Here is a 27,986-nt window from a genome sequence, read left to right as displayed (position 1 = left end):
ACTATCTCTTAAGTCAGTGGAAGTGATAGCAGTGCATAACCTCAGTGCACATTAATAATAATTCATAAATACTGGTAATCCAATATTTGTTTATTGCTATGCATGCGGCCACATGCACGGTGTGCTCTAACAGGCTCAGATCAGGGGGCAAGATATCGGCAAAACAAAGACAGATGCTCGGCGCAGTGTGTTGTCTTTTTACGTGGTTGCATTATCAAGCTCGCTTAACCAAGTGAAGATATTACCTATGCGCAGCCAGAGGCCCGGGACAAAGTGTTACTGTTTTTATTGCCTTTCCTCACTGAACGACCGCACAGCATGTATTAAGTTGAGAAGAGCTGCGAGGAGTCTACTGCAGAGTCATGAGCAGAAGTGCGGTACGGTGGGAATTGATGGATGATTCCTGGTGGAATCACAGAGAGCTTCAGGGACTTGCTTAGGGTCCGTGCTAACAACCAGTAAGATTGGCACTTCAAAGACTATACCATTCTCCTCCAGGATATGACTCTCAGACTCAATGCATGGAAGTCGGTGAGGGGGGGGGGGCGCTACTCACAGAATTGAACATAGACCGTTCAGGGACTGTGTTCAGGGTACGAACAGGAGGAAAGTTTGAGCTTTCATCTTTTCCTCCGGGGCGACTCAACACAAGCGCCCATCGAGGTCGGGGGGGGAAATTAGCTCAGAATGCAGAATGCGCAGAAGTGTTCAGGGGCCGTGCGCACGCTGTGAACAGGAGGAAGGTCGATGCCTTCGACTTGTCTGTCCAGAGCAGCTTACACGCAGAGCCTGGTCGGTGGGGGAGACTTATCGCTCAGAGACGAATGTAACCACCTGTTCAGGAATACTGTGCGCACAGAGAGAAGGGTGGGAGAACAGGGGAAGGGTGGGAGCCAACGTCTTAATCCTCCAAAGGGAATTAAGCCGGTACAGGTAGATGGAAATGGGCAGCGGGCACTTGGCACATACCGTAGCTAATGAATGAAGGGACTGAGAGAATTCTTTCAGCTAATGCAGTCTTTTCTCTCATTGATTCTCTGCTCTTAGGGGCATATTCAGTCCTAAGATATGCAAGCACAAAGTCTACTTAATTCCAAACTTGCAGACATTGGCAGTTTGACTGCATTTTGAATTGGGTGGTTCAGTGAATGGGAGTACACGCACACACACATGCACACGCACTCGCGCACACACACACATGGGGCAGAGTATGAGATGTCCCATGTTAGCCAGAGATAAGAGCATTTGGGCTCAAAAGCATTTAAGCAGGTGTGAAATTTTTTGAATCGGCCTTAGGTGAGAAATTCACTTGTGAAAACACTACTCACTCTTGAAATAGAGGAGCATATTTATTTTAGAGTAACACACAATATACTGCGAGTTTGTGCAGCTGAAAGAAAAGCTGAGTATATTATTAGCAAAGCTAATAACACAACACAGTATACTATTGCACCAGTCACAAAGGTACAGGAAAAGATGCTGAATAGAGGTCTCGCTCCTGGTTAAGCCTCATTCCAACAGAAGGGGCAGGCCTGGGCCTATGGCAAGTTTGATATCTAGCCAGTCCAGTCATTTGAAATTGGATATCGCAAACCTCTGACAGTTCATTCTGAAATGAAAGGATTTATCTTTCAAGTGAATCAGGGGAAAATTCTCCAAATGCTCTTCCCTAATTTGAAAAGTATTTATTGATTCAAGATTACAAGCCCAAGTTACTCAGTCAGAGCATAATTTAGATCATATGCAATTTACACACACACACCCCACACACACACACACACACACACAGCCTGTCTGTTCTACACTATAGTACTATACATTTCAAATCACAGTCTCACTTTGTTATGCTAACGTTAGCTTACATTCCCACGCAATGAAATATAGTATTTCATATGTTGTATATATTATATAAATGTCCATACAAAGTGTACCTCCACAGTGAGTGTGATGTTTATGCAATTCACAGCAAGAACGGGATTGTCGTAGACGTGACCTTGACCCAGTTGGTGTACAGTGATAATCAATACAGCAGCTGTCCTTGGGTGGGTCTGCAGTGCCTAGCTGTGATTGGTTGATTCCGTGCAGCCATGATTGAGGTGGGTAGTTAGTCACACCAGGGAGCAGGTGTCATCTGTGTCATGTGGAAACCTCATCCTGCAGGAGAAGGAATCGGGGGGGGGGGGGAGGGGGACGATACACCTGTGTACACAGCAGTGTACTGTATGCACAGATATACCTCACAGTGTACTTCACACAGTGAATAATAATAATAATAATAACTTAAACAGGCTCATTTTGAATGATCATAAAATCATTAATTAAAGACTATAATCTTATTAGCATGGTAGTTACAATTTACAGTTGGTTGGCCTTGGGCACACGTGAGAACAATGGGTGCAGTTTATGCAAACTATACCCGCATTTAGTTCTTTATTTTAAGGGCACAAAGATAATTGTAAAAACCCCAGGGTAGACGGTGTTGGAGGTGCATGTCTGAATCAGTTTTGGTATTTTGGAAACACTAACGCGACTAGTACAAGCTGGTGCATGGAGCATCAATGCAGCATTTCAGTTTGCATCACGTTGGTAAAGGTGTGATGAAGGTGTGACCACGCACTGGCCAATCCAGATGCTTTACACATTCCCTTTACATGAAAGGTTGTGTCCAGTATCCTTGTTTCCCACTCTTTGTTTAAACTGTGTATCCTTTCTGCTGGCTTGACTGTTTTGCCCTTAGTAGAATGCAAATTTAATAGTTTGGTGTTTCTGATTGCAGATATTGCAGATAAAGTTAGTTCTCTTGGTTTATGATTGATTCTTACATGTACTGAAGTATGCTGATGTTCACCAATAATATGCATGTTAAAGGCATACTATTCAGGATTTTAACCTTGAAAATATAACAAAATAACCATGCTAATACATAACTGATGCACTATCAATCTCTGTCTTTGCACCTTTTACCTGTATTTGTTATTCTAAAATGTGTTCGAGATATTTCTGGGCATGGCACTCTCACCTGTATGGGGAGGGGTGGGTGCGGCTACAGAGCCTGTGGTTTTGGATCAGATCTCAGTGGAGTCTTTGTTGCTAGATGCAGCGAAGCAAAAAGACAAGCTGACCGGCCTCGTTCAAGAACTAGAGTTTGGAGCTGTGGAACCATGGAATTGCTTTTCCTTGGTGGTGTTAGCGACGTGAAGTTGGCTTGTTTTCTGTTGGACCTGTAAGTAATGTTACCTGTAGCTATCCAGCTACGGTTGGCAGACATCTGGTTTTTTACCATAATGTCCAGTTTTCAAATTATTTGTAGATGCCTGGTCCATGGTCCCAAGTGAGCGATTGTAGAAATTTACCGGTAGTTTCTAATGAATTCACGTGTCAGTGACTTGGTCGAGTAGCCTACTCGGGGTGAGGGAGGAGCTGAAGATGGAGAAGGAGACTTTTAAAAATGTAAACCGTACCACAGCAGACCCAAAAAAAAAAAATCCTGCATTGCATGCCTTTAACCAGTGGGCTGTCAACTTTAATTTTGGCAGTTGTACTCTAGGTGTCCCTGTGGACACTCCTAGTTTCTAGTAATTGGCAATCAGCATATACGCAACTAATTATACAATTAGGGACTAATCATTATTAAAGTCCAAATAAATGATCTGTTTGCATGACTTTTCTCCCTGCTCCTGTTTTTGGTGTGCCCCTGCTGCAAACTGCTTGTTTTAATTTTTCAACTTGCTATATTTTTCACCGTAGAGGAGGTGCTCATTTTAAATATACATTAACTATCCCCTCAAAGAAAAACTATATTTAATGTAGTGAGCATTTACAGCAGACTTGTCTAATACACCTCTTCCCATGTGCCTGGCCCTGGCTGTAATTGGTATGTGGTAATTGACTGATTAAGTGAGATCATTGCTATAATTAATTTAATTAATTAGTGATCGTTTGACATGACTTCTAAAAGAAGCTCTGTTGACCACTTGGTTGTGGAGGACTAAAATGCATGCAAAATAATACCACGATTATTTATCCAGGCGCTACTCATAATTAGTCCCTAATTGTATAATTAGATGCGCTTGGATTCGACAGATTCAGTAACAACTGACAAGCAGCATTTGGCCTGGGAATTTTTCATTTTGTATCTCAGAATATGTCCGAAGGCATTTGGGTATTTTTCTCAGAATGCTTTTTGTAATATTGAGGTTCAGACAGACGGGAATAGTACCAAGTGGGAGGCTTGCATACAGGCTACAAGCTTTTTAAGATCAAAAATCCTGTTGACCTACAGAAATTTGAGCTGATTGACTGGACAGTGTTTTCTTTTTCATATCACAGTTGTGACGTTCTTTGAGCTTTTCTGTTGCTTCTCATTGAATGATTTAGCCTAATACATTCACTGTTGAGTGTTCCGTCTGTGCTATGAACCTGTTGTGTAAATGTTCTATATGCATTTATCAGCTGCTGGAGTTCATTGTAGGTTTTTTTTTTGTGAATTCTTCCTTTCTCTCAGATCTCTGGATGAGGTCAATCTCTTGCCATTTTGTGCAGTGAGAGACAGCTGTTTGTCGAAACCGTTAATACCCTCCAACAATGTCCTAAGCTCCTTTAATGGGCTGGTGCTGTGTGTATTGTTAATCTCCATCTCCATAAACCTTGAATAGAATTTGATGCATTTGAAATGGTACTCCACAGGAACCAGGTTTCCCATATGGCTTTACATGGCCTGGAGGCAATCTTACCAGCAGGAAACAACCTTCACATGTGAATCAATCTCTAATGTACTGCACGTTTCAAAAATGACGATTTAGTCATTTGGTAGATGGTGTTAGCTTACAACACCACTACAGCAAAGTCACAAGACCTACAAGATACAGTGAAGTTATGCATTGCTTTAAATATGATATTGTTATCTATGTGTGAATGCCTCCACAAAATTTTTAACAGATTGTTGTTTTCTGCCAAATTTTCCCCCAGATGAGCACTCTGGTACTAACAACACTTCTTCCTTCAGAACTGATTTCTGGTGGCTGAATCTGGCCCCTTAAATTTAAGATACCACTGCACCATGAGTTTGCACCTATACGCAACCCCTAATGACCAACTCAGCCCCCTTTCCAATCACCAAGCACGAGCACTTAAAAAAAACAGGAATATAAATACCACCTAATGTCCTTGCACCTCTTTTGTGACCCTCTAATATATCAATCTGCCCTCGTAGCAGTTGCGATTGCATAAGCGAGGGGCTTTTAGCATCTTCAATGTACGGCCCAGTTTATTTGCAAGGGGATTTTATGTGTACAATTATTTTTAAGCTACTTCCTTTGAGTGATGTCACAATGTTAATGACTTAAGTCCAAGGGAATTATCGCCCCAGAGGCTGGATGTGCTCACAACAATGCCGGCATTCTATTTTTGGTCAGTCATTCTTCATTTTCGTGATTAGCATTATTTGAATATTCCAGGAAATAACCAAGGCCTGAAGTTTGGCACTATTCTGCGTAAAGATTAATCCTGTTTTTTCACTCTACAGTCTGGAGGCAGTGACTGCGCCACCTGCACCCACAGGATGGGCATTTCCTGCATTCCTCCAGTGCCCTTGTCTATGTGTCAGGGACTATTTACACAATACAGGGCACAGGGGTACATTGGAGAGCTTGAAGGAAAAGCATGTCTCTAGCTAACTCATAGCCAGTGGACACCAAGCATGGCCTGTGAGAACTAATGTGGCAGTTAATTACAAGTAGTTAAATACACTCCTGCCTCCAAACGTAGTTTGATACTCCCTGCATCCAAATGGACAGCAACGTTGCAGTGATGGAACAGGACTATAATTCTGAGGCCTGAGCATTCCAAATAGAAGAAAAATTTTTAAATGGGTAGTTGATAACCATTGAAAGTTGTGCGTTCTTTGGAGGAGGAGTCTAAGGTTCTTCAGAAAGTATAAGCAGAAATGCAGAGGTTAGTCTCGTTCTGTATCCTCCTGTCCGTATTGCGACTCCCAAACCGTGGTGACCAACTAAGAAATTTTGTTTTGGTGGCCCACGATTTTGAGCAATGCTGACTGCGTGGCTGACTGTAGCCTTCTTTTTTTTTATTGGTATTTCAGCGATTCACGAGTTCCCAGAAGATCTGTTCACCAACATGCAGCGCAGGCAAGGAGCAGTGCTGCTGCATATAGTAGCGGTAGGGTTCCTCTTCCTCATCAATCTCCTCTCCTCCCTCCTCCTCCTCTGTCTCTCTCCGCACCAGTTTCATTGTGTATTTCCTCCATGCCTTCAGCTTCACCACAAACAGTGGATTTTATATTGTGTGTGTGATTGCTGTATATTTACATATCTGTGTGCGTGCTCATTGAGCTGTGCAAGTGCTCATATGTATGTGTCTCTGTGTGTGCGAATTTGCATGCGAGTGGCCATGCAGTGCCTGGTTAGCTGACTGCTTCCAAACTGATGTTTATATGCATTTGTAAACCCCAGATAACTGCTTCTATACATATGGTCCAGGCCTGTCCATTTAACCTAGCAGAGTACAGACTGCACTATACAGCACAGCACATTCTTACCTGAACGGCGTTGCTGCAGGACTTCCCAGCACGGACTGATTAGCTTAACATCATCATGCTATTTCACATGTTCAGCAGGTCAGCGGTGTGGGTCGCTTCGGATTCTACCATTTAAAAAGAGGTTAAGAGTTGATCAGTGAAAGTTATTGGATTTTGGTTACAGTGAACAGAATTTGATATCCCTCCTTGCCCCCACCCCTGGACCAGAGCCATTGTTTGGTGAAAGTGTTCTTTCCCTTTTTTCGTCACCTGTACCCTCTTCTATCTCCCATGTTACAGACGCTCTATATGTTCCTGGCCCTCGCGATTGTCTGTGATGACTTTTTTGTGACGTCCCTAGAGAAGATCTGTGAGGTAGGAGATCCATAGATGGAGACAATAACTCAGATTAAGAAATGTACACTTGCAGTATGTAGCAGTGAAGTGTGAGACCACTTCATTGTACATAAATTGAACAAAGCATTTCTTTTCCACTTTTGAAAACAGTGACCTTTCTTACACAGAATGATTTTGTTGGTTTTATCTATTCATTTATTTCGATTTATTTAGTAATATCATCTCCTTTACTTGAAAAAATTCCAATGTATCTAAAGAGAAATCCAGAAAATCCATCTTCAGAAAGTAAAAGTCCTCCCCAGTATTTTCTTTGAATCACCTGGATTTGCTAATTAGCACATTTTTTTAGCCAGGAGGTAGAACTAATTAGTAAAATCAGCTGGTTGAGTTCATACGTTCAAAACACACATAGCCCCTTTTACTTTCTGACCCTTGGAGTTTCCACCTCTGAGTCTCTCATAATATTAACATTTGCCAACATACTGCTTTTTCCTTTTTTTCCTTGAGCATTTTAAGTCTGAAATTTACGAGAATTGTGGAGTCAGCAGTGAAGCAAATGTGTGAAATTAATGTATTTGTGACAAAAGTAGAAAATGAAGTTGTGGCTTTGGCTACCACAACCACTTACAACAAACACAGCAGCAGGAGAAAGTTTATATGTGGTGATAAAAGTGACTGTGACCCGCCTAACTTTGCTCCTCTCATTTCCTGTGCAGAAACTACACCTGAGTGAAGATGTTGCCGGGGCAACCTTCATGGCAGCAGGAAGCTCCGCCCCTGAGCTCTTTGCCTCTATAATCGGTTAGACATACATGCACACGCACATAAACAAACACCTCAGGTGCAGGCGATGAATTTTCACAATTTTTTTTTTTTTTTTGTTCCGTAGGTGTGTTCATCACCCACGGCGATGTGGGAGTGGGCACGATTGTGGGCTCGGCAGTTTTCAACATCCTGTGCATCATAGGCGTGTGTGGAATCTTTGCTGGTCAGGTCTGCAACTTTACTTTTTCCCTCGTTCCCTGAAGTCGCTGTTTAAATGAGTGGAGCGGTCTCCATTCCCTCTCTCTCTCTCCTCCCCTCTGAACTTCTATTTACATTTTGTATTACTTGCTTCATTATTTTTATCGCCAAAGACTAACCATACTACAAAGGTGTAAAATATATCTCTGCCTTTCTCTGCCGCTGTCTCTCTTTCATCTCCCCAGGTAGTGTATCTGACACGGTGGGCGGTTTTCCGTGACTCTTTTTACTACATCCTGTCAGTGGTGCTTCTGATTGTGGTGAGTGTTCCATTATTCCTACAATATTTTCATCAGTGCATTTCCCAGAATCCTTGGTTCCTTGGTTCTTCTCTTCAGAACGCCGTTGACCCAGATGTGAACACGTGGCCACTGGTCTGTCGTAACTACCGCATTCTCGTTAGCGCACGTATGATCACATCGGTGTTCGGCCACTGTACCTCACTGTACTAGGATGGCAGCATAGTATAATGGGTTAGGAACTGGCCTTGTAGCCTAAAGGTTGCGGTTCCATTCCCCTGCTCTTGAGGTACCTGTATTGCTGTCCAGCTGTATAAATGGATGTTTGGTAAAAATGCTAAGTAGTGTGTAAGTTGCTCTGGATAAGAGTGTCTACTAAATGCCTGTAATGTAATGCACTTAACAATAAACAATTTCTGTCTCTCTCTTTCCTAGTTTATCTATGATGAGAAGATTGTGTGGTAAGCACCTCCGCTAATTGTTTTGCTGTTAGCTGAGCAGAGCGAGGAGGTGTTTGGAGAGGTGGGGGGTGGAGGTAAATGGGTGTAGTGAAGCAGGAGGGTGGCAGTTAGGGGTATGTAATGGAGGCGTGGAGTTAGGGGATGGAATGGGTAAGGGGATTGGTCGGTTGCGGTGAGGAGGGGTGGGGTTAGGGGATGGAATGCACGGGGCAGTGTAAGGGGATTGGTCGGTTGCGGTGAGGAGGGGTGGGGTTAGGGGATGGAATGCACGGGGCAGTGTAAGGGGATTGGTCGGTTGCGGTGAGGAGGCGTGGGCTTTGACTCTGCTTTGTTTCTCAGGTGGGAAAGCTTGGTGCTGGTGGTGATGTACGCCGGATACATTCTGATCATGAAGTGAGTCCAACGATGGCCTGGCCTCAGACGGTCACCACAGGGAGGAGTGGGTGGCTGTGTAATCTGGGGGGACCCTCATAAAGCAGTTTATAACATTTTTACATTTTTAAATGTAGACGTAATGTTCACAGTAAGCCCAGCTCCGGTAGAACTCCAGTTCTCTCATTTCTGATAGTCTTCACATTAGATATTGAACAGTCATAAACATCTTGTGGAGTCTGTGCTAACCACAATGCTTTATTTTGAATCAATATGTGCAAGGCAAGGCTTTTTGTTTGGGCCAGAAAGCCCCACTGCTGAATCCTGCAGCAAATTAAGGGTAATAAAAGAAAGGACTTTTCAGCATCAGAACACTAGGAAAGCTAGGAAAAGACTCTGATATGGCTCCTTCCCATTATAGGGTCTATTCACACATCTTTTTAGGCTTGCTTATGGTAAAAACATACCATGATATTTTCATTGTTAAAGTGCTTTCATGCATCTGTCTCTGTGAATAGCTGGGCTAAAGTGTGTGGTCCCCTCATTAGAAGGACTGAGTGTTTGGGGTTCAGTTTACAGTTAGTTTTCCTGTCTTAAATACACACATGCATACACATATGCAGGCAGGCACTGTAACGAACCCGTTTCCTTCCGTGGAATCCAAATCAGGACAGTGTATGAACTCACCAATGACAACAAACACTTAATGAAAGAAAGTAAAAGTTTATTGTATGTCATGCGGGCCGGCGGGACCTTCAACGCACTGGTCTTCTCTCTGGGTTTAAATATCCTCAAACGCCCTGACATGATTCATGGGCCAAGACGCGATTGCCTATCTCTGTGTTTGGGAATGATATGCGCTTTGTTCACAAGCAGCACATACTCTTACGGCTTGTGGCTTATCCAAATAAAACACTTACACACACGCACACGCACGTGTACACACACACACACACACACACACACATACACACACTACTCTTATTACAAGACAAAACTGCTAACCTATCTGCGCTCGGAAACACACATGCATTTGAAAAATTTCCTCTCTACTGTCAGAACATTTATTACCTGCATCATAAGGCTGCTTGCTGTCTTTCTTTTCAGATTTAACACAAGCATGCAGAACTACTTCACAGGGAAAGAGGATAAGGGCGTGGCCAACGGTAACACAGTGGCCAATGAGCTGGAAGATGGTAATGCATGTTATGACAATATTTGGGATGACCCCTCAGTGCCATTACTACACCCAGGTAAGGGTAAACAGACAGGCTGTGGGTCACCTTGTGTCCCTAGGGTCCTGACCGAAGATGTTGGGGGGTGGGGTTGAGACTCTTGACGAATAGAGGGGTGAGGTTCAGCGGGTCAGTTATGAACAAGAGAGGTTATCTGGCATGACAGGATGACAATTACATTTGATTACTTTATTTACTTGACTTGGGCTGTTTCTTGGGGATCTGGCTGATTTTAGATCTCTTGAAAATGGCAATATCGAAACATGGTGTCAAATATTTGTGCATTAAATTTCATTCTGTTAAGCAGAAGTGGAGTCCTATTAGGTCAGCAATAAGTAACTATAGCAACACTGTCTGCTCTTTCATGGTGGTTTTTATTTATCCTGATTATTTGCAATTAATGTTGTTGGGCAGAATGGCATTGGAAATTACTTTAGGTAAAGGCATCAGCCAAATTAATAAATGCAATATTAAGTAGTGTCCAGTGCCAGCATGAGTAAATGTGTTAAGGTATGTTTGGTACGGAGGCCTGAATGGAGCCCTCGTGTTAGGGTTCAGTGTGCTGGAAATGTCACTGTGCTGTTGCTTCAGCTCCAGGCCTTTACCTTCCTCTTTCCTCCTCTGTCAACTGCAGTTTTCCCGTCCCTTTTCCCTCTCCTAGTCTTCCAGAACTCACTCAGTCTAATGATTGGTGCTAATGATCGGCAAATGAGGTTTCACAAAACCCGTAATGGGTGGGGCTACAGTGAGCTGAGTTGTCACCAAAGAGATTGAAAAGATCAAAAGTTTTTGCGCTCTACTGTGGAGCGCAATGATTGGCTGAAGTCGGTGAGTCACCCAGCATACGGTAGCACTGCCCATCATGATTATGATGATAATGGCTCATGTTAGCTCCCTTCTTTTGATTGTTATAACAGCTCTCTAATGATTTAATCTGTTAAAGCCTTCTCTGGTGTTCTCTGCTGTTGTACGCTAATCCCAGAACTAACCTGACTATAATTCACAAGCTCACAAAAGCCTGTCTGCTTAGCCTTGCTAAACCCAACATCGCTTCTGCTTTTTTGCTGCAGTGTCTTTAATGTGTAGTCCTTGATGTTTTTTATGTTCGTCTCATCTCTTGATATGTGAACCCACTGGCTGGTCCGATTTTTTCCATTTTGTAAAATTTTTAATGCGTCTCTTTCATCTTGCATGGATAATGGTGGATAATCTCAGAGAGTATGTCTAGCCATACCCAAATTTGATGTTTTGCAGCCGGCTTCTCGTCCAACTCTTCTTGGCTGGGCTGAATCTGATTATCTGTGAGAGTCAAAATGTTTAACACATTTTTAACTATCTGGGAAAAGTCCTGAAGACAAATTATACAATCTTTAGCTAGAATTTCTTGGTCGGTGGTTTGAATGTCACACTGACATTCACATATCACTTTGGCATGTGTTCATACATACGTGTGTATGTTATTATGTGGGTCTGCCTGTAAATATTGTTTGCGTGTGTCTGTGTACATCTGTGTTTTACGTGTTTATTCCTAAAAGTGACTTGCTATACATTTTGCTGAAGGTGATTGCTGCATGCATGCACATTAGTCAATGTCTGTGTTTTTGGATGTGCTTGTATCTCCAGATGCAGGTTTGTACAGTACCTTGCACTCAGATTAGTCTGGTCATGTATATTTGCACTTTGTTTTTTTTTGTGTTTGGATGCATGGTGTAGGTATGTGCATCAGCGACCGTGTGCTCTTGCGTACATATTGGTGGTACTGCACGCGTGTTAGTGTGGCTGTTCTGCACGCGTGGTGTGTTCGCGCGCGGGTGTGACGATGTCTCTGTGTTCCCAGTGAAGCCCGATAAGACGTACAGACAGGGCTCTGTAGTCATGGTGGACGAGATGATACGCTCCAGCTCTTCGAACTACCGCTTCCCCGAGGCCGGGCTCCGCGTCATGATCACCAACCACTTCGGCCCCAAAACCCGACTCCGAATGGCCAGCCGCCTCATCATCAACGAGGTGGGGGGGCTGGATGGGGATGTTTCCAAGGGGGAGGGGGGGTGGCAATGGAGGGGAGAGAAAGAATGGGTTCAACATTAGACAGTGAAACGGTCCTGCAGTTTTGAAGAGGAAGATGGTCTTCCACTGTGGTCCCAAAGCGATGAGACAATGCTGTGAGATGGGCCTATAGTTTTATTCTAATTTGGAATTCTAATTAGGAATCAATTTAGAATTTAAGTGAATATGTATTTAAAAAATGCATGAATAATAGATTGACAGCCTGACCTTGTTCCCCTCATGTGCCACTGCTGGGCTTTCTGCTGCTGGGGTTGGCGTAGAGGTTGGTTCAAGCCTCCAACGGGGTGGAAAACACGGTGGTGGACGGGAAAGCTGACAACATGGAGAATGGAAACGTTCCAGAAGACAAGCAGGTAGAGGAGGAGAGTAGCATATCCTCTCCCTTCACTGTGCCAGGTGAGACACCCCCATGTGCCATTGCAACACTTAGACAGAGGTTCAAATGGTCTTGGCCAATGGTCCTGCTTGCAATGCAAAAGTATAAACAAACCAGATTGTCTACTCTTTCCTTCCATCTTCTGTTCTTCCTCATTCTAGGCAGGGATAATGAAATATGGATGGCTTGTTGATGTCATCACCGTGGAATAATTTATGGTTACCTTATTTCAAATAGAAACCAGAGGAGCTCCACTGAATACTACATACATTGGTATAAATTGAACAAGGACGATTGCTTATTGGTGGATACTTACTTCTATGGTGCGTGCCTGCAAAGTAAGGTGCCATCACATCTGTTATCCCTGCTTTATTATCAATGAAGACTAAGTTCATAAAGTCAGAATATGACAGACCACTGCATCTAATCTCATACCAAATCTAGCTATGTATGCAAGTGGAACTGTTCAGCTTGACATGTATCATTATGTCTGAACTCTGTTTTAGTAACCCCGAATCTGGTGGTAAATGGGAAGACTTGGAAACGTGACCGCTGAGACAGAGCTTTCAATTTGAAGTTCACAGAGCCAGACACTAATGGACCGGCTGACACTCTTCCTGTCATGTTCCTATTCTCAGTAGAGTCAAAGTACAAGTGTCAGCGGTGCACTAAACTCACTGATATTTTCTATGACATTGTCTGGCTGGGGAAGATTGACTGGGTAGTTTTGAGCGACTACAGTGGAATGAATAACGAGACAATTTTTATCTGAAGTTTGTACTGAATCTAACCTGTGTTGTACAGGTGCCCAGAAATTGTTTCTTTGTTACCCGAGAAAAGTTGTAAACAATGTTATTTGTTTGAGTTGTCATAGCTTATGAAGATTTTTTTTATGAAGTCAAAAAATCTGAATTTCGGGGCCGCCTGGGTAGCGTAGAGGTATAAGCACTCGCCTACCACCGCAGAGACCGGGGTTCAATCCCTGGCAGCGGTACTTCCGGCTTGTTCCTACGAACACAATTAGCAGTGTTTGCGGGTGGGAAGCCGGTGAGGGTATGAGTCCTGATGGCTGCATTAGCGACTCCTACTGGTTGGTCGGGGCGCATGTTCAGCAGGGAGGGGATCTGGGGGAGATAGCATGAACCTCCACGCACGTTACACTCTCCCAGTGAAACTCCTCACTGTCAGGTGAAAAGAAGCAGCTGGTGACTCTACATACAGTATCGGAGGAGGCATGTGGTAGTCTACACCCTCCCCAGACCGACAGAGGATAGCGCATCGACCAGGGCTGTGATACACACAGGGAATTGGTATAAATACTAAATTGGGGAGAAAATTGGAGGGGAAAAAAATAAAATAAATCTGAATTTGCATATAAATTTAGTGAATTCATCATTTTTAGTTTTTACTATTCAAAATCAACATGTATTAATGAGCATTATTCTGATGTGGGGATGTTGGAAAATAGGAGCCACCTTGTGGGCATGCTGGCCACTGTCAGCGCTATACAGAAATCCATCTGTTAGCAAGATGAGCCACCTGGTAGCTGTCTGAAGGCTACCGGCGCAGCAGAATACCACATTAAGGACATTAAGGACTAATGCTAGGGTTTTGAATGCGATTGCAGCTTTTAACTGAAGAGTGTGTTAGCAAGTTTTAGGATGTTTATTAATCAGCTGGTTTCCAAGCTCACTAGCCTAGCTTCACTATAAAAATAAAAAAACTTGCCATGTCAACTATCGTGTAACTAACATGCTGTGCTTCATGTATGCTTCTTCTATAGTTGAGTTGAATATTTTATAAGTCCCGTCACATTCATCAAACTGAGTCTATCAAAAGTTACAATGGGATGACAAATATCATTTGTCGCATCCCATCACAGGGGAGGTGAGTTCCAACACCTTGAAGACCACTGGAACAGACTACCGGAACAGAGAGACCATGCTGAGGCACTTTTGTAGTTGGGTTGTAGTTGTTCTCTTTTTCCTGCAGGGGGCATCCTCGACAAGGGCAAGTGGCTGGTTTCTTGGCCGTTGCTGCTGCTGCTCTACTTCACTGTGCCAAACTGCTCTAAGCCCCGCTGGGAACGGTGCTTCATGCTGTCCTTCTTCCTCTCCACGCTTTGGATTGCCATCTTCTCCTACCTGATGGTGTGGATGGTGAGTCATGCTCATGGGTTTGAGTATATGTACTGTTAGCAGCCCTCTGGTTAGATATGTATCTGCAATTCTTTAACACTTCAGAGGCCAGAAAATTGTGAAAATAATAAACAAAACAAAATATTATTACAAACCCATCATCTGATATTGTAACTATAAAAACACATTTTAATACAAGTTTAGAGACCATTTCATTAAACTGGCAACATTTGTGGATTTTTGGGTTTGTTTTGGCAGCATTTGAGATGCTTAGCCTACGCTGAGAAAGAACTTGTTTAATTTGAACTGGGATAGTACAGTATGTTTAATTTTCTGAAATTGAGTTTTTGTGTTTTGTGTTTCCTTAGTTTGGTGTCATAACCTTCAAGAATTCACAGACCGTGCTGATTTCAAGGATTCCTTGTTATTAAGTCAGGTTTAATAGACAGCAGTGCATTTGTCAATGTAGTTCTACTCTTCTAAAAGTGCAAAATGTTGGACGTGGCTTAAAGCTCTGTTGTACAGGTGCAAATATTGCACGTAGCTTAAAATTAGCTCAAAGCTCTGTTTTGCATATATAGGCATATGTCAGGCAGCCCCAGAGCTCTCCACATCATATGGGAGGGTCAGAACAACTGAGCCATTGCTTTGAGATGAAAGCTCCTTGTCATTGGCTGCTAGGTGGTGGTTAAGATGTTGTACAAACAGTCCATGCCTGGGCGTGCTTTTGAATGCCAGGTGCTGTCGAAGATGGATTTACTGAGCTTGTGGAAGTTAATGCCGCCATCTGAACAGAAATAAACCACTTTGCAATGAACATTTGGCAAGTCTGCTCTAAAGCAGGATGCCAGTTCGTGCCCAATTGTGCAAAAAATCTGTTTCAAATATTGGGAATTAAAATTTTCAAAAAACAATGATGCTTTCACAGTCACAGTCTAGAAAGGATATTTTCCAACAGGAAGTTGACGAGCACAGATAAATGACCAGAGCAAAGGCCACTACAGACTAAGCCAACTTTAGGCCACCATGCAGTCAGGCAAAAACAATTTCCCTAGTCACAGTGGGTAGTCCTCTCCCCTCATTCTACTGGGAGAATCTGCTGGCTTTCAGCATATTGCCTTTAACCAAGCTAATCAGACAGCAGAACGGTGTCAGTTGAGGATTATCTGAGCACTCGCTACTGCCCTGTGACGGTGAGCGCTTTTTAGACTGAGACCATCTTTTCCAATAGCACCTGTGCATTCTAGTGTAGGCAACACCGCATTTTCTCACAGACTGCCATAGCCCGTCTGTTCCAGCAGATGTCACCCTCGGCCTCTAACTGAGGAAACGAAAGCTGAGCCACTGAATGTATTGAATAACATGAAGACCTGGGTTCAATCAGCTTTTTTACTTGCCTTAATTAAAAACAAATGCAACGTTTTTCTCCACAGGCACAGTTTATTCATACTGTAATTTTGGTGACTGCTGAACTTGCTAAACTGTGACGAGAAGTGCACACTTTGCATTTGTCTGTCTCTCAAATTCCTAACTATTTTCCTCCAATGGTATTGTGCATTTCAACTTCATGAGAGTTAGAGGCATGTACTGTAGTAGTTTCAGAGTTGTAAACATTTTTGGATTTTATTGGGCAGCCACGCTGTAGTAATAGGAGAGATTGTAACTTTTGCTTGTGTATGTGTTAGGCAGGAAGTAAAGGTGTCCTACCACATTTCCCCCAAAGTTATTACAGCATCAAGCTTAGACTGCACTCTTATTTCCTGTGGTTATTAATTTTTGCTCCTCAAAACTATTGCTTAAAACAAACCGCTTACTACATTTTTCAAATCCTTACTATGAACTGTAAACCAAATAAACACCCCAGAGTATTTAAAGAGATTATTTTCCTCCTGAAAAACAACATTTTGAAGCTAATATTCATAATACTGTGATAGCAATAGCTGTGAATGTCCTTTACTGACCGTAAGTTAAATGCAAATCTACAGCTACCAATACTACAAGTTGATTTGATTAAATTATAGTTGTATTGAGTGTTATTAAATAAACCAATGTTCAGTATCACATGGCTAACATACAAGATAGCTGGCCAACAAATTTTCCACTAAGGCAAACATTTGCAGCAGTAGTCACCAACTAGACATGGTTGGTGATAAGTCTGTTCAGTAAACTAACTTTGCTCTCTTGAGTACTTTTTTTATAAATGTGATGATTTTGGTGATATGCTCACTAGTTATCATTGATCAATTAAACATGTAAACATGAGATCTTTTTGCAACGAGCATGAATAATACGATTCAAGTATTTACTTTCACTTGGCTGTTTGTGAACCCAAGATGCAGCAGTGAATTGAGACCCTTATGCAAATTTTTCTCAATGCACTGTGCCTTGATTTGCAGAACTCTGATGTGTGTGCATGATTGCTTGGCATGACCTTTCAGGTCACTGAGGTGTGTTTTTTTTTTAATGGGTATCACCAGATGGCAGGTCATTAATTGTTGCACTCATGCGCGCAGGTGACGGTAATTGGCTACACTCTGGGCATCCCTGATGTCATCATGGGCATTACGTTTCTGGCAGCTGGCACTAGCGTCCCCGACTGCATCGCCAGCCTCATCGTCGCCCGGCAAGGTGCCACTCACTCTTTCCATTCCATTAAATAAAACGCTTGGTATTCTGTGGGTATTATTGCTCGTGTGTGTTTTGTTTGTCTAACAATGGCAATGGATGCATAGTGTGTGTGTGTGTGTGTGTGTGTGTGTGTGTGTGTGTGAGAGAGAGAGAGAGAGTCTAATGTTTCCTCTCCACAGGTCTAGGGGACATGGCAGTTTCCAACACCATTGGCAGCAATGTTTTTGACATCCTGGTGGGCCTGGGCGTTCCATGGGCAATCCAGACCATGGCTGTCGATTTTGGCTCTGAGGTGAGACTCGCTCTCATTTGAGAATGCTACCTGGACATTTACTGAGTCCTTTCTTTTTTTCCACTGTAGCAAACAGCACAGCCTGTAACAAAGTGTTGCCATATACATTTCCTTGCGAGTAATTTGATTTCATCATAGTCTCGAGCTTTTTTGCTCTTCCTCTAAATAGATGACACATCTAAAGCAGACTAATACTCACATCAGATTTTTCACACCAAAAGTTCTACACAAAAGTCACATATCCAGTGGTTTCCCTAAGCCACTGCGCACTTATGTACATCTGTTACCCAACATGGGAAAAAGTCACACAATCATTGGTAGGCAGAGTAAACGAATGCCCTCAAGTCAACAACTTCTATTTAAAGTTCCTCAAAACTGAGCCTTCTGGTGTTCAAACGCCTGCGGTCCTATTCGTGTTTGTGGTTGCAGGCCGTCGTCAATAACGTCTTTTTAAAAAAAAGGAATTCAGTCCCTTAGCTCTGTGTGTGTTGTAGGCTCCCAGCAGGATGAATGTGTTGAAGCGTGTTGGATTTCATTCACAAAGTTTGGTGTTGAAATGGTGGGCTGTCTGTCTCTTGTAGGTGGAGATCAACAGTAAGGGGCTGGTGTACTCAGTGGTCCTGCTGCTGGGTTCTGTAGCTTTTACTGTAAGTACTTTACAGTATGTTCATTTGGCAGGTGCTCTTTTTCGAACCTTCTTACAATGCAAGGTACATATTCAATAAATTAGTAAGAGCAGCAGAAAAGTATATATCAATTTTAGAACCTGTCAGAAAGTTCTACAATCTGCTGTACGTTTTTCATAATCAAATATCGTGACAAGCACATTCATGTGTGCATCAGCATGTCTAGACTTAAAGGAAGTGTATGTGGAAATAGATGATTCAGCTTTATTTTCCACTTAGTGTAGGCATTTTCCCATGGAAATACAAAAATGCACGCAGTTACAACTGCAATGTAAAATGAACCTGCATGCCCTACGTTATAGCATGAATTCATGCACGTAACATTCTGAAAGCCATTCATTTATAGACTACCGCTTGCAAAAGATTCTAATGAAAGTATTGCAGTTTTTTTATTGCCACATACTGTATAGACCGTAAAGACAGTACGAGACAATATTTTAGTTTTACATTCAATATGATTTTAACAATACGTATTTCCTGAGAAGTGCTGCTTGTCATAAATTCCTTGGTGCTGCTTTGGTTAAGACTAAGAGAACCCATCATCATCAGGGTAATTCACCACTGTGGTGTTTGTGGAGGATTACCAGGAAAATGATCCATCCCTAACAGGACATAATTCAAAAAGACTCCCTCAAACGGTTTTAAGCAGCATTTGATGGTAATGCTGTACCTGCTTCAATCTGTTGCCCGGAGCCATAGCAAACATGGGGTGTCTTGCCATGGGTGCTTTTATCATCTTGTAGAATGCTGGGTCCCACAGATCCTGGATTCTATTTCTGCCTGTCTCACTGTAGTCACACAGATACACCACCTGGCCTTCCTTAAATGATGCTCCATGGCGCTATCTAATGCTGTTTGGCACTCTCTCTGGTGCTCATGAACCCACCTCTCCACACCACCCTTTCTTCCTCCATTATACGACGGGTTTAGTCGTATAATGGAGGAAGTCGACAGGTAACTGAAGGTTCTGGACAAAAAGGCTGCTGAATTGCCTGGGGACCGGTGTGTTGTGGCGTTACACGAGAACGTTGCCTGAGGAAGGTGTCCGGCCCAGTGTTTTAGCTGATGGCTGAGTGCGCATGAGGTTATGCAAGGTTCGGCTAAAATGGTCACACCGACTGTCCCCCTACGGGTGGTATTGGTTGGGATTGCCTTGATGTACTGATGTCTGACACGTTATAATCAGGACCTGTTCCCTACCATCTTGAGGAGTAAAATCAATAGCTAATATCTGATTTAGCTCAAAAGCCAGCTTGAAGTACACATCGAAGTGTCCCTGAGCAAGACTCCTAACCCCTAATTGCTCCCAACGAGCTGATTGGTACCTTGCATGGCAGCCTTTCACCGTTGGTGTGTGAGTGTGAATGAGAGGCATCAATTGTAAAGCGCATTGGATAAAAGCGCTATATAAATGCAGTCCATTTACCATTTACAGTTTGAGGCCCCTGGGCATTATTGGCTTATATCACCTCTATCTTACCAAATCAATGGCCCAGTCAATACTGGGGTCTATGGCAGTCATGCAACTGATGTAGGAGTTCCCTTTTCAACACTCTGTAGGTTCAGCTGGAAGTACCTCCTCTCCAGCATCATTTTGTAAACTGAAGCAGTGAAAGAGACATCCTCTAAGTAACTCCGATACCATGTTATGGAGCCCCTGCCATTCACTATAGACAGAAGAGGTCTTCCTCCAGTACTCCAGAAACATTCTGAGTTCTGGCTTCCTGCAGGGCAACAGAGTGGAAAGAAAGTGTAGATAATAGCAGCTTAGGTTACCTGCTTGGGTCACCTCTTACTGGCAGTGTTCTGTCGGGGAATTTTAAAAGCCAGTCCTTCAGAGAAATCACAGGGCTCATTCAGAAGGTATTGCCTGGAGAGCAAGCTGACATTTTCAATGGAGCAAGCAGGACGCTACCTCAGGAACAGGGTATAATTGAAGGCGGCCAGCTGGGCCACCTAGGACCATGTGTTCAGGTGAATTTCCATGGGTCATGCCTTGCCACCCTGCTTCTGTGAGACTACTCCAAGGTTGCCATAGCTTGCATCCTCCTCCAAGATGACAGGACGAGAGAAGTTTGCGTACGCTTATACAGGCGCTGTCTCCAATCTGGCTTTAAGGTCTTCAATTTCTCCTGTTGGACTGAAGAGTAAGGCTATGCATTTCAAATGGCTTGTCATATCACTCATGTATAATATTCACAATGAATGCACTAGGCACCCATGGCTTGGAAAGAGGACCTGGGGGATCTTTAATCATCAGTACCCAACTCTTTGGAATAGTCTGAGCCAATACTTCAATATCAAGCTCGAAGTACCCAACGTAGAGACCATTAGCCATAACCTGTGGCCCCCCGACTAAAATTCTTCTCAAAGATCATTTTATTGAAATGTGGACAGGGACCTACTGTAACAATGGAGACATGGTAGGGTCACTCATCAGACTGGAATTCCAAGAGCCAGGAATGGCCCCTTTTGAACTGTGACACCAGCATATCAGCCCGTTTCCTGCTGGCTGGATTGAGGCTGATGCATTCATAAGACAATGGGAGAAAGGGGTATGACTGATGGGGTTACATGTTCACAATCACAGACCTTTGTTTTCAACAGAATTTACAAGTATTGTGAATTATGGTTGAACTCTGGGAGTTCTGTAAAACTAACATGCATTGGAAGAGTTGTTTCAGCTGTTCTTATTGCTTTCTCACCATTTCCTATAATTATCCCAATGCAAACCCCTGAGCAGCTTTATCCCATAAGACTTCAGACCTACCCTGGACCCCCATATGGTAGGATACCTGCTGAATAACAGCTCTTCTATCACGTTATAGTGTACCCACTTTTCGAGGAGATCCTACGTGCCCTTGGTCTAAACTTAATTTCATTCTTAGCCTGTCACTCTAAATGATCATAGATGAAGTAAGCTCAGTCAGTAGTTTCAAGTGATAGGCTAGTGATAGTAGGACTGGGCCTCTTCAATCCACTTTGATGCTTACACCAGATCTACCACAAAATGAAGGGGACTTCCTTTCATGGAAAGGAAGTCCCCACACAGACAAGTCTTTCTGTCTCATGAACTTTAGCACTACAGACAGGATGCAGAATCAGGGTTAGAACCACTGGTACCAGGTAATACTGATGACAGAGCCTGGGACTCTGCACTGGCCTGTGAAAGATGGACATTATCAACTTTCAATTGCTAGGCTATTTCTCTTCCTGTAGCTGGAGTGGAGGAGCCATTTCCATAAGCGAAACTGCAACAGGCGATGCTCAGAAAAGAATGAACACTTATGCATACACTGCTGCTTTGCAGAATGTACCATGGTAGAAAAAGTACACCCTACAGTAGCACAGATAAGATGGTAAGATTTTAGCTTTGTCAGCTGAGAACTACACAACCTACACCTAATCCTGTCATCAAGATGTAGCATACAATGTAATAGTAACACGCAGAACAAGTAACACGCAGAATTAGGCCCCCAGGGAGACAAACGGAGACATCTGAAGACACTGAACTGCTCGCATATTTATACACTTAATTGGTAAGGATAATTGTTACGGCCCCCAAGCCATGCTTCACATAATTTGATACAGCACCAGGAAGTGTGTGTGTGTGCGTGCGTGCGTGCATGCGTGTGTGTTCCCTGTCACTCATAGGATATGAAGACACTGGACATCCAGAAATTACTGACATCCTGTACTGCTTGTGTAATTTTATGAACAGAGGCCAGAATTGAAGAAATGTATTATATACTGTGCCATACGTTGTGTCCAAATTATTCATTTGTGAAGTCGTTTGTCTGGCCAGATGTAGCTCTTTGTACGGCCTACTGACTTCACCTGCTGGCCTGCACTTCACTCTGTGTTCCTCCACCCATAGGTCGTGGGGATTCACGTGAACGGGTGGAAGCTGGACCTGAAGCTGGGGGTGTACGTGTTGATCATGTACGCAATCTTCCTCTGCTTCTCCATCATGATCGAATACAACGTCTTCACCTTCGTCAACCTGCCCATGTGCCAGGAGCTGCTGTAGGCCGGGCCGCACCCCTCTCCCACTCCTCACCCCGCCTTCCCATCACCGTTTTTTCCTCTCTTTTCCCTTCTTTCAACCTCTGCTTTGGCCTCACTTTCATCCCTCTCGATTCCCACCCCATATCCCGTCTTTTCCATTCTTGTCTGCACGTACTTTTGGTCCTGGGTGGATGTCGGAAGCCTAGGGTTTCCCCTTTCCCTCATCACATCTCCACCTCCAGAGCACGTCAACCCTGCCAAGAGAACCCCTAATATCTCAGCTCAGGGGAGACGGCCATCTCTCCAGAAGCTCAGCTTCTTCCCCCGAGACACCTTACAGTGGACAAATTCCCTCTGAACTCTGAACCGCCGATCTGCTAGTGTGCACCCTTGTCCCGCATGTGCGTGTCCTAACAACAGGGTACTCTTTCTCTCCTCTCCACTGTAGGTCATTGCACTCCATTTTCTTTTTCTAGCACACTTTTTTAGATGATTGTATTTTGGTCAGGCAGCTCGGTGCCAGCATCAAACATATCTACTGCACAAATGTATTCTTTTTGTTATTTAATCATTGTTTCGTTATGTATTTTTTTTATTTAAAGATAAACGAGCAAAGAAAAAACATGTCAGGAGAACATGTTGCACTTTAGAAATGGGCTGTAAAAAAAAAAAGAGAGAAAACGACTACATTTTGTAATGTCTTTTGGTTCGGGAAACATTCCAGTCCTTCCGCGAGGGGTGCAATAAGGAGAGGGCTGCGGCTGTTGGTGATACCCTCTCTCAGGGTTGCTCCACCCTTCTCCTCCCTTAGGGAAAGAGGCACCCTTTCTGGCTGAGACAGCTGCACAAACGATGCATAACACCGAGATGATATCTCAAGTTACAAATTATATACGCGTGTGAGCTGCGTGAGTGCAAATTTGCACACGTACTGTTATGTCTGTGCGGTAAGTGTGTTTGTGCGCGAGTGTGTGTGCGCGTGTGTGTGTGTGGGATGGATTAAGTCCCCTTGTACATTCAGAGCAGCAAGTTGTGTGTGCACTGAAGGATATGTCTGTTCCCTATGCCGAGAGAAACTTTGGCGCCGGTGATGAAGTACCGACAGATAGAGGACTGAAGTGCCACATCTCAACAGACTTTCTATTGCACCGTGTCATGGGTTTTAAAAATACCCATGTCACAGACCTACTGTTATGTCATACCGGCTGGATCCATCCGCTATGGTCATGCTTGTCACTGAGTTACTGTTTGAAGCCCTGTAAACATCTCTACTGATTGACCGTCATGACCCCAACTCCGAAAGGTGGCAGCATGACATTCAGGACTTGGGGAGTGACCATGTTTCTACCTGGGAGAGAAGTCCAAGGGTCAAATCTCATTGGCTGTGCAGTGTCATGAGTCCCTCGGGTCTTCCCGCTTCCCTGTTCAACACATGAGCTCAGTCACCCAGCTTCACATATTGCATAGCGAAAATCAATGGGTCTAATCTCATTGGCTCAGCAGTGTCACAAGAGTCACACTGGTCTTCCTGCTACCCTGTTCATCACACATGAGTTTGGTCACCCTGGTTTGCGTATTTCATTAACAAAGTTGGTCCTTTTTACCACCCCTGGAGCTGTTAAATGGGGGATCTCAGGGCTTTAGTCAGGACAGGGCAGAATGGTGTCCACCTTGGGATGACTGATCAGGGATCTGTAATCCATCGCCTTCAGTCTTGGTATCCATCTGAGTATGACTGATTCGGGAACTGTAACCCATGGCATCTGGTGTAAATATGTTGAGTGTAATGTTGGTGTACTTCAGCATGGCTGATATAGTCCTAGACTTCAGGTGTCAATATGTTCTCAGTCACCCCCGTTGGGCCATCTCTGATATACATCTGTCCACAATCAGCCAACCTTTACCTTGTGTGGGGATCACAGGGGTGTACTCAACAGCCCTTATTTTTGGGGTTCCCTCACACATCAGGCAAGGTGTACCCATGGTTGTTTTTTTTTTTTTTTGCTGCTGCTCTGAATGACAGAGAGGCCTGAATGTAAATAAGAGACTTCAACGAGCTGCACACCTCTCCTGTGGAAAACGACGTTTCCTTCTGGTCAGGCAGCGGGTGGCGCCACGTCTCTCCTGTTCACCCCCCCCCCCCCCCCCCCTGTCAGGCGCCAACCAATCCGACCTCTCCCCCGGGCACTGCAAAAAAACTTTCATGGGTGCGTCGGCAGTGTACGATGGGAAATGCGCAATCCCGTGGTCCGGGGCATATGCTGAAGCGTGGAGACGCTCCCGGGCATTCGGATTCGGACCCTGGGAGACGGTCCCCTGCTCACCTCACAACTCGGCAGCTATTGGACCGTTTTAGTCGTTTAATTTCATACAGAAACGCACCTGTCTGGAGCAGAGTGTCATAATTATGTCGGTGTCATGTGGTGAACGTGGCTGTTGGTGTCAGTGTTAAAAAAATGTGAGTGTCGCTGTGTCACTGCTGAAAGGCAGGTGTTTGCAATGTTCATATATATACATATATATATGCAATCTCAATAGGATAAGCCCTGGTGATGGTTTCCTGTCAAAGGGTCATAATATGCATTCCCAGAAGCTGATGCAAATGCCCCCACCCCCAACCTGTTGTCATCAAAGGGTTTTTCCTGACCGCTGTATTCACCTGTTTTCTTCCTCTGTCTCAGTTTTTCTAAAATTGTAGGTTGGGGATGCACGGGCAGTCTCTGAGAGGGATTGGAATGGTTCACAAAATAACTATGAATAAAATAACTGAATGTCATATACTTTCAATTTACATTTAAAACTCCCAGTCCTAGATAAAACACTGTTGCATTCGCTCTACTATTTACAGTGTATAGGAAGTTGTTTTGCATTTGCTAAAAATATTGTAATTCCAAATTTACGTTAACCTGCACAACAAATTAGGATTCTGGGCTCTGAACATTTGTCGACCACTGCTGTATAATTTTGCTGCTACTTTACAGGGAGTGGTTGAGAAAAATGGCTGTTTGTCACAGTAGCAGCTGGGTGAATTTACAGATCTTATCAGGAAACTGTCTACAGCTGTCCCACATGCTCTGTGCAGGAAAACTATTGCTGTTCTGTTGAATCGCACTCATTTGTTCAGGCATATAATGTCAAATAAAGATGAATGTTACAGGGCCACTGGTACAATAGGTGTCCTGTGAAAATTTCTCACAGGTTGTTAAAACCCAGGGAACTTTGCAATAGATTAAACCGAAAACAATTTTAATCTGTTGTCTTTATGATAACAAGCATTCAGAATTTTAAAGTCCCACATCCTAACATTATTCTTTACCATATGATTTTCAACTCGCTTTTAATTTAGGTAAAATTAATATTAAAATAAAAATTATTAAATGAAAAATTATATAGCAAAATCAAGAATAATTACATGAACTAATTCTGCCCAAGCACATTAGACAGAACCTTACAATCCTCAATTCTGGAGAAGTTTTAGATCTCTACCCGAGTTACAATTTATTTTTGGCTGGACCACAACAGCGGGGCCAGCCCTACAAACATGAATGTCTGTGACTGAGTGAGTGACTGAGTGATGAAGTTACACCATTGGTCGGCCGGTCAAGCCATAGACTACGTTTTGACCTGGTCTTGTTTTTTATTTTTGGATTTTGGGCCAGTGGCAGGAGAAGCCAGTTCCTTTACAACTATAATTTTTAAATTCTGTTTATGGCAAAAAGTAATTAGTCTTGTTCTCCATGTAATGGAATCTGAGCCCCGCAGCTTTTAGTTACTGGGGATTAGTCATGTGCTCTTGGAGGAAGTGAGCTCATATAACCTCTGACCTTTAACAGCTCTTTGCTTTTTGTGAGTATCATGCATCCCACCCACTCTTGTTATTATTATTATTATTATTATTATCATTATTGCCCAGGCTCAAGCGCCAGTAATGCTGATTGTATATTCCCACTGATGAGATGATGATGATGATGATGATAATAATAGGCCAGTAAGTGTTAGAAGGTAAGATGAATCACTTTCCTGTGTGGTCACATCCTTTTTGCCAGCAGTGTCTGCACATTAATTGCAATTGTCATTGTGAGATTCTGCAGTATATTTACTGCATACTGTACATCTTTATTGGGAGTCAGTTTCAATGAGGTTTAAATGGGAGCCATACATGTATTACAGTTTTAATGGGTTATTGACATGTGTTCACACAACTTTTTCTGTCCTCTCCACATGCATGCACACACACACACACACAAACATACATGCACATGAGACGTGTGTACTCTTGTGAGTTAATGTGACCTAATGCACTGTGAGCACGAAATGATGTGGGATTATCCATCAGAACAATAAATGAACAAGAATATAGAATATAGTTACTATGAGACTAAAGATATCTGTGTATAACTTATATGAATGTATTGTCTTGCTATCAGTGTATCTTACCAATGCATTTTACTGTAAAGCAATAAACAGAAAGAAAATATATAACAAAGAATTTCTGTAATGAAGATCATTATATAAATCATGAAATAAATATTGTATGTAAAACATGAATTATGCTTCTTTGTTGCATTTTGGCCTGTGCTGTGGCTTACAAAGTTGTACTCATTCATCTGTGTAATTGCATGTTAAATGCAGACTTTGAGTAATATCCGTAATTTACTGTTGGGCAGTCATAAAGGTTCAAGTCACCTGCCAATGGTTTGTGCCAGATGGGCCATAATTTCCGCTGTTTTTGTTCGTGAAATATTCACAGAAATTCTCTTTGGATGTGTGACCTTACTCAACACCCCCTACATTGCCTGAATTACACAAACATGGCCTCTTTCATTTGTGTGCTGGCCATTTTCTGTCTTGTGCCGTTAAACCCATTGTTTGCTCTAATTTTGCTCTTGAGATATTAACACTTATTTTTATGGGATTCACTCAGCACCAACACACTGTCTGAATTGCACATTTTTCGGTTGTTGTTGGTGTTTTCCTCATGTCCCCTAATTACCCCCCCCCCCCACCCACCCACCCCCGCCTCCCAATAAAAAAGTAGGTTAGTAATATGCCCTTCGGTCAATTCATTAATATTTTGGTCACCTTTTTTTGCATCTCCCAGTACAGTGGCCACACCCACCGCCATGCCACACTATCTTTTGTCCTACATTCACCTTTGAGGTATTTGAAATGATTTGATGATGTCACTCAGTAGTGATGAATGAAAGTAAAACGTACGATGGTTCTGTCAGCACAAACAAGCTGATTATGATGGGGCCTCATTGAACCATCACACTGCACATCCAGCAATGTTGAAAAGCAAGTGTTATACTGCCAATTAAAGTACGAATGCGATTTTGCAGATCGACTTGAAGAGAAATCATTTTGATTGTGGGACCATGGGTATTTAGACAGGTTTTGCACCAGGGGTAGGCAATTTTGGTCCTGGAGAGCTGGTGTGTTCACAGGTTTTTGTTCCCGCCAATTACCTTGGCTGAATGAGCTAATTGGCTGTACTCACCAACACTGGTTGACTCGTGGATTAGATCACACTAAAACAAGTACAGTCTTCGGTTGTCATTTGTACATT

General features: G+C 43.1%; 1 protein-coding gene across 2 annotated transcripts in view; it reads left to right on the top strand.

The window, feature by feature from the left end:
- slc24a4a (solute carrier family 24 member 4a) overlaps window positions 1-25,109 on the top strand; it is a 42,023-nt gene extending 16,914 nt beyond the window's left edge. The window contains exons 4-18 of one of the 2 annotated variants that reach the window (XM_035381276.1): window positions 6,101-6,177; window positions 6,836-6,910; window positions 7,609-7,693; window positions 7,782-7,885; window positions 8,101-8,175; window positions 8,590-8,615; window positions 8,955-9,008; window positions 10,095-10,240; window positions 12,060-12,229; window positions 12,550-12,685; window positions 14,658-14,824; window positions 17,317-17,431; window positions 17,611-17,723; window positions 18,305-18,370; window positions 22,287-25,109. In XM_035381276.1, the coding sequence (XP_035237167.1) occupies window positions 6,101-6,177; window positions 6,836-6,910; window positions 7,609-7,693; window positions 7,782-7,885; window positions 8,101-8,175; window positions 8,590-8,615; window positions 8,955-9,008; window positions 10,095-10,240; window positions 12,060-12,229; window positions 12,550-12,685; window positions 14,658-14,824; window positions 17,317-17,431; window positions 17,611-17,723; window positions 18,305-18,370; window positions 22,287-22,439 (1,562 nt within the window). In that variant the 3' untranslated portion in view covers window positions 22,440-25,109. The remainder of the gene's footprint in view (window positions 1-6,100; window positions 6,178-6,835; window positions 6,911-7,608; window positions 7,694-7,781; window positions 7,886-8,100; window positions 8,176-8,589; window positions 8,616-8,954; window positions 9,009-10,094; window positions 10,241-12,059; window positions 12,230-12,549; window positions 12,686-14,657; window positions 14,825-17,316; window positions 17,432-17,610; window positions 17,724-18,304; window positions 18,371-22,286) is intronic. The other variant, XM_035381287.1, reaches the window with a different exon arrangement.
- Window positions 25,110-27,986: the final 2,877 nt, after the last annotated feature.

Source organism: Anguilla anguilla, chromosome 1 (assembly GCF_013347855.1).
Source record: "Anguilla anguilla isolate fAngAng1 chromosome 1, fAngAng1.pri, whole genome shotgun sequence".
In the NCBI taxonomy this organism is placed as follows: Eukaryota; Metazoa; Chordata; class Actinopteri; order Anguilliformes; family Anguillidae; genus Anguilla; species Anguilla anguilla.
The sequence above is the reverse complement of the archived record's forward strand: the minus strand, read 5'-3'. Positions and strand labels throughout refer to the sequence as shown.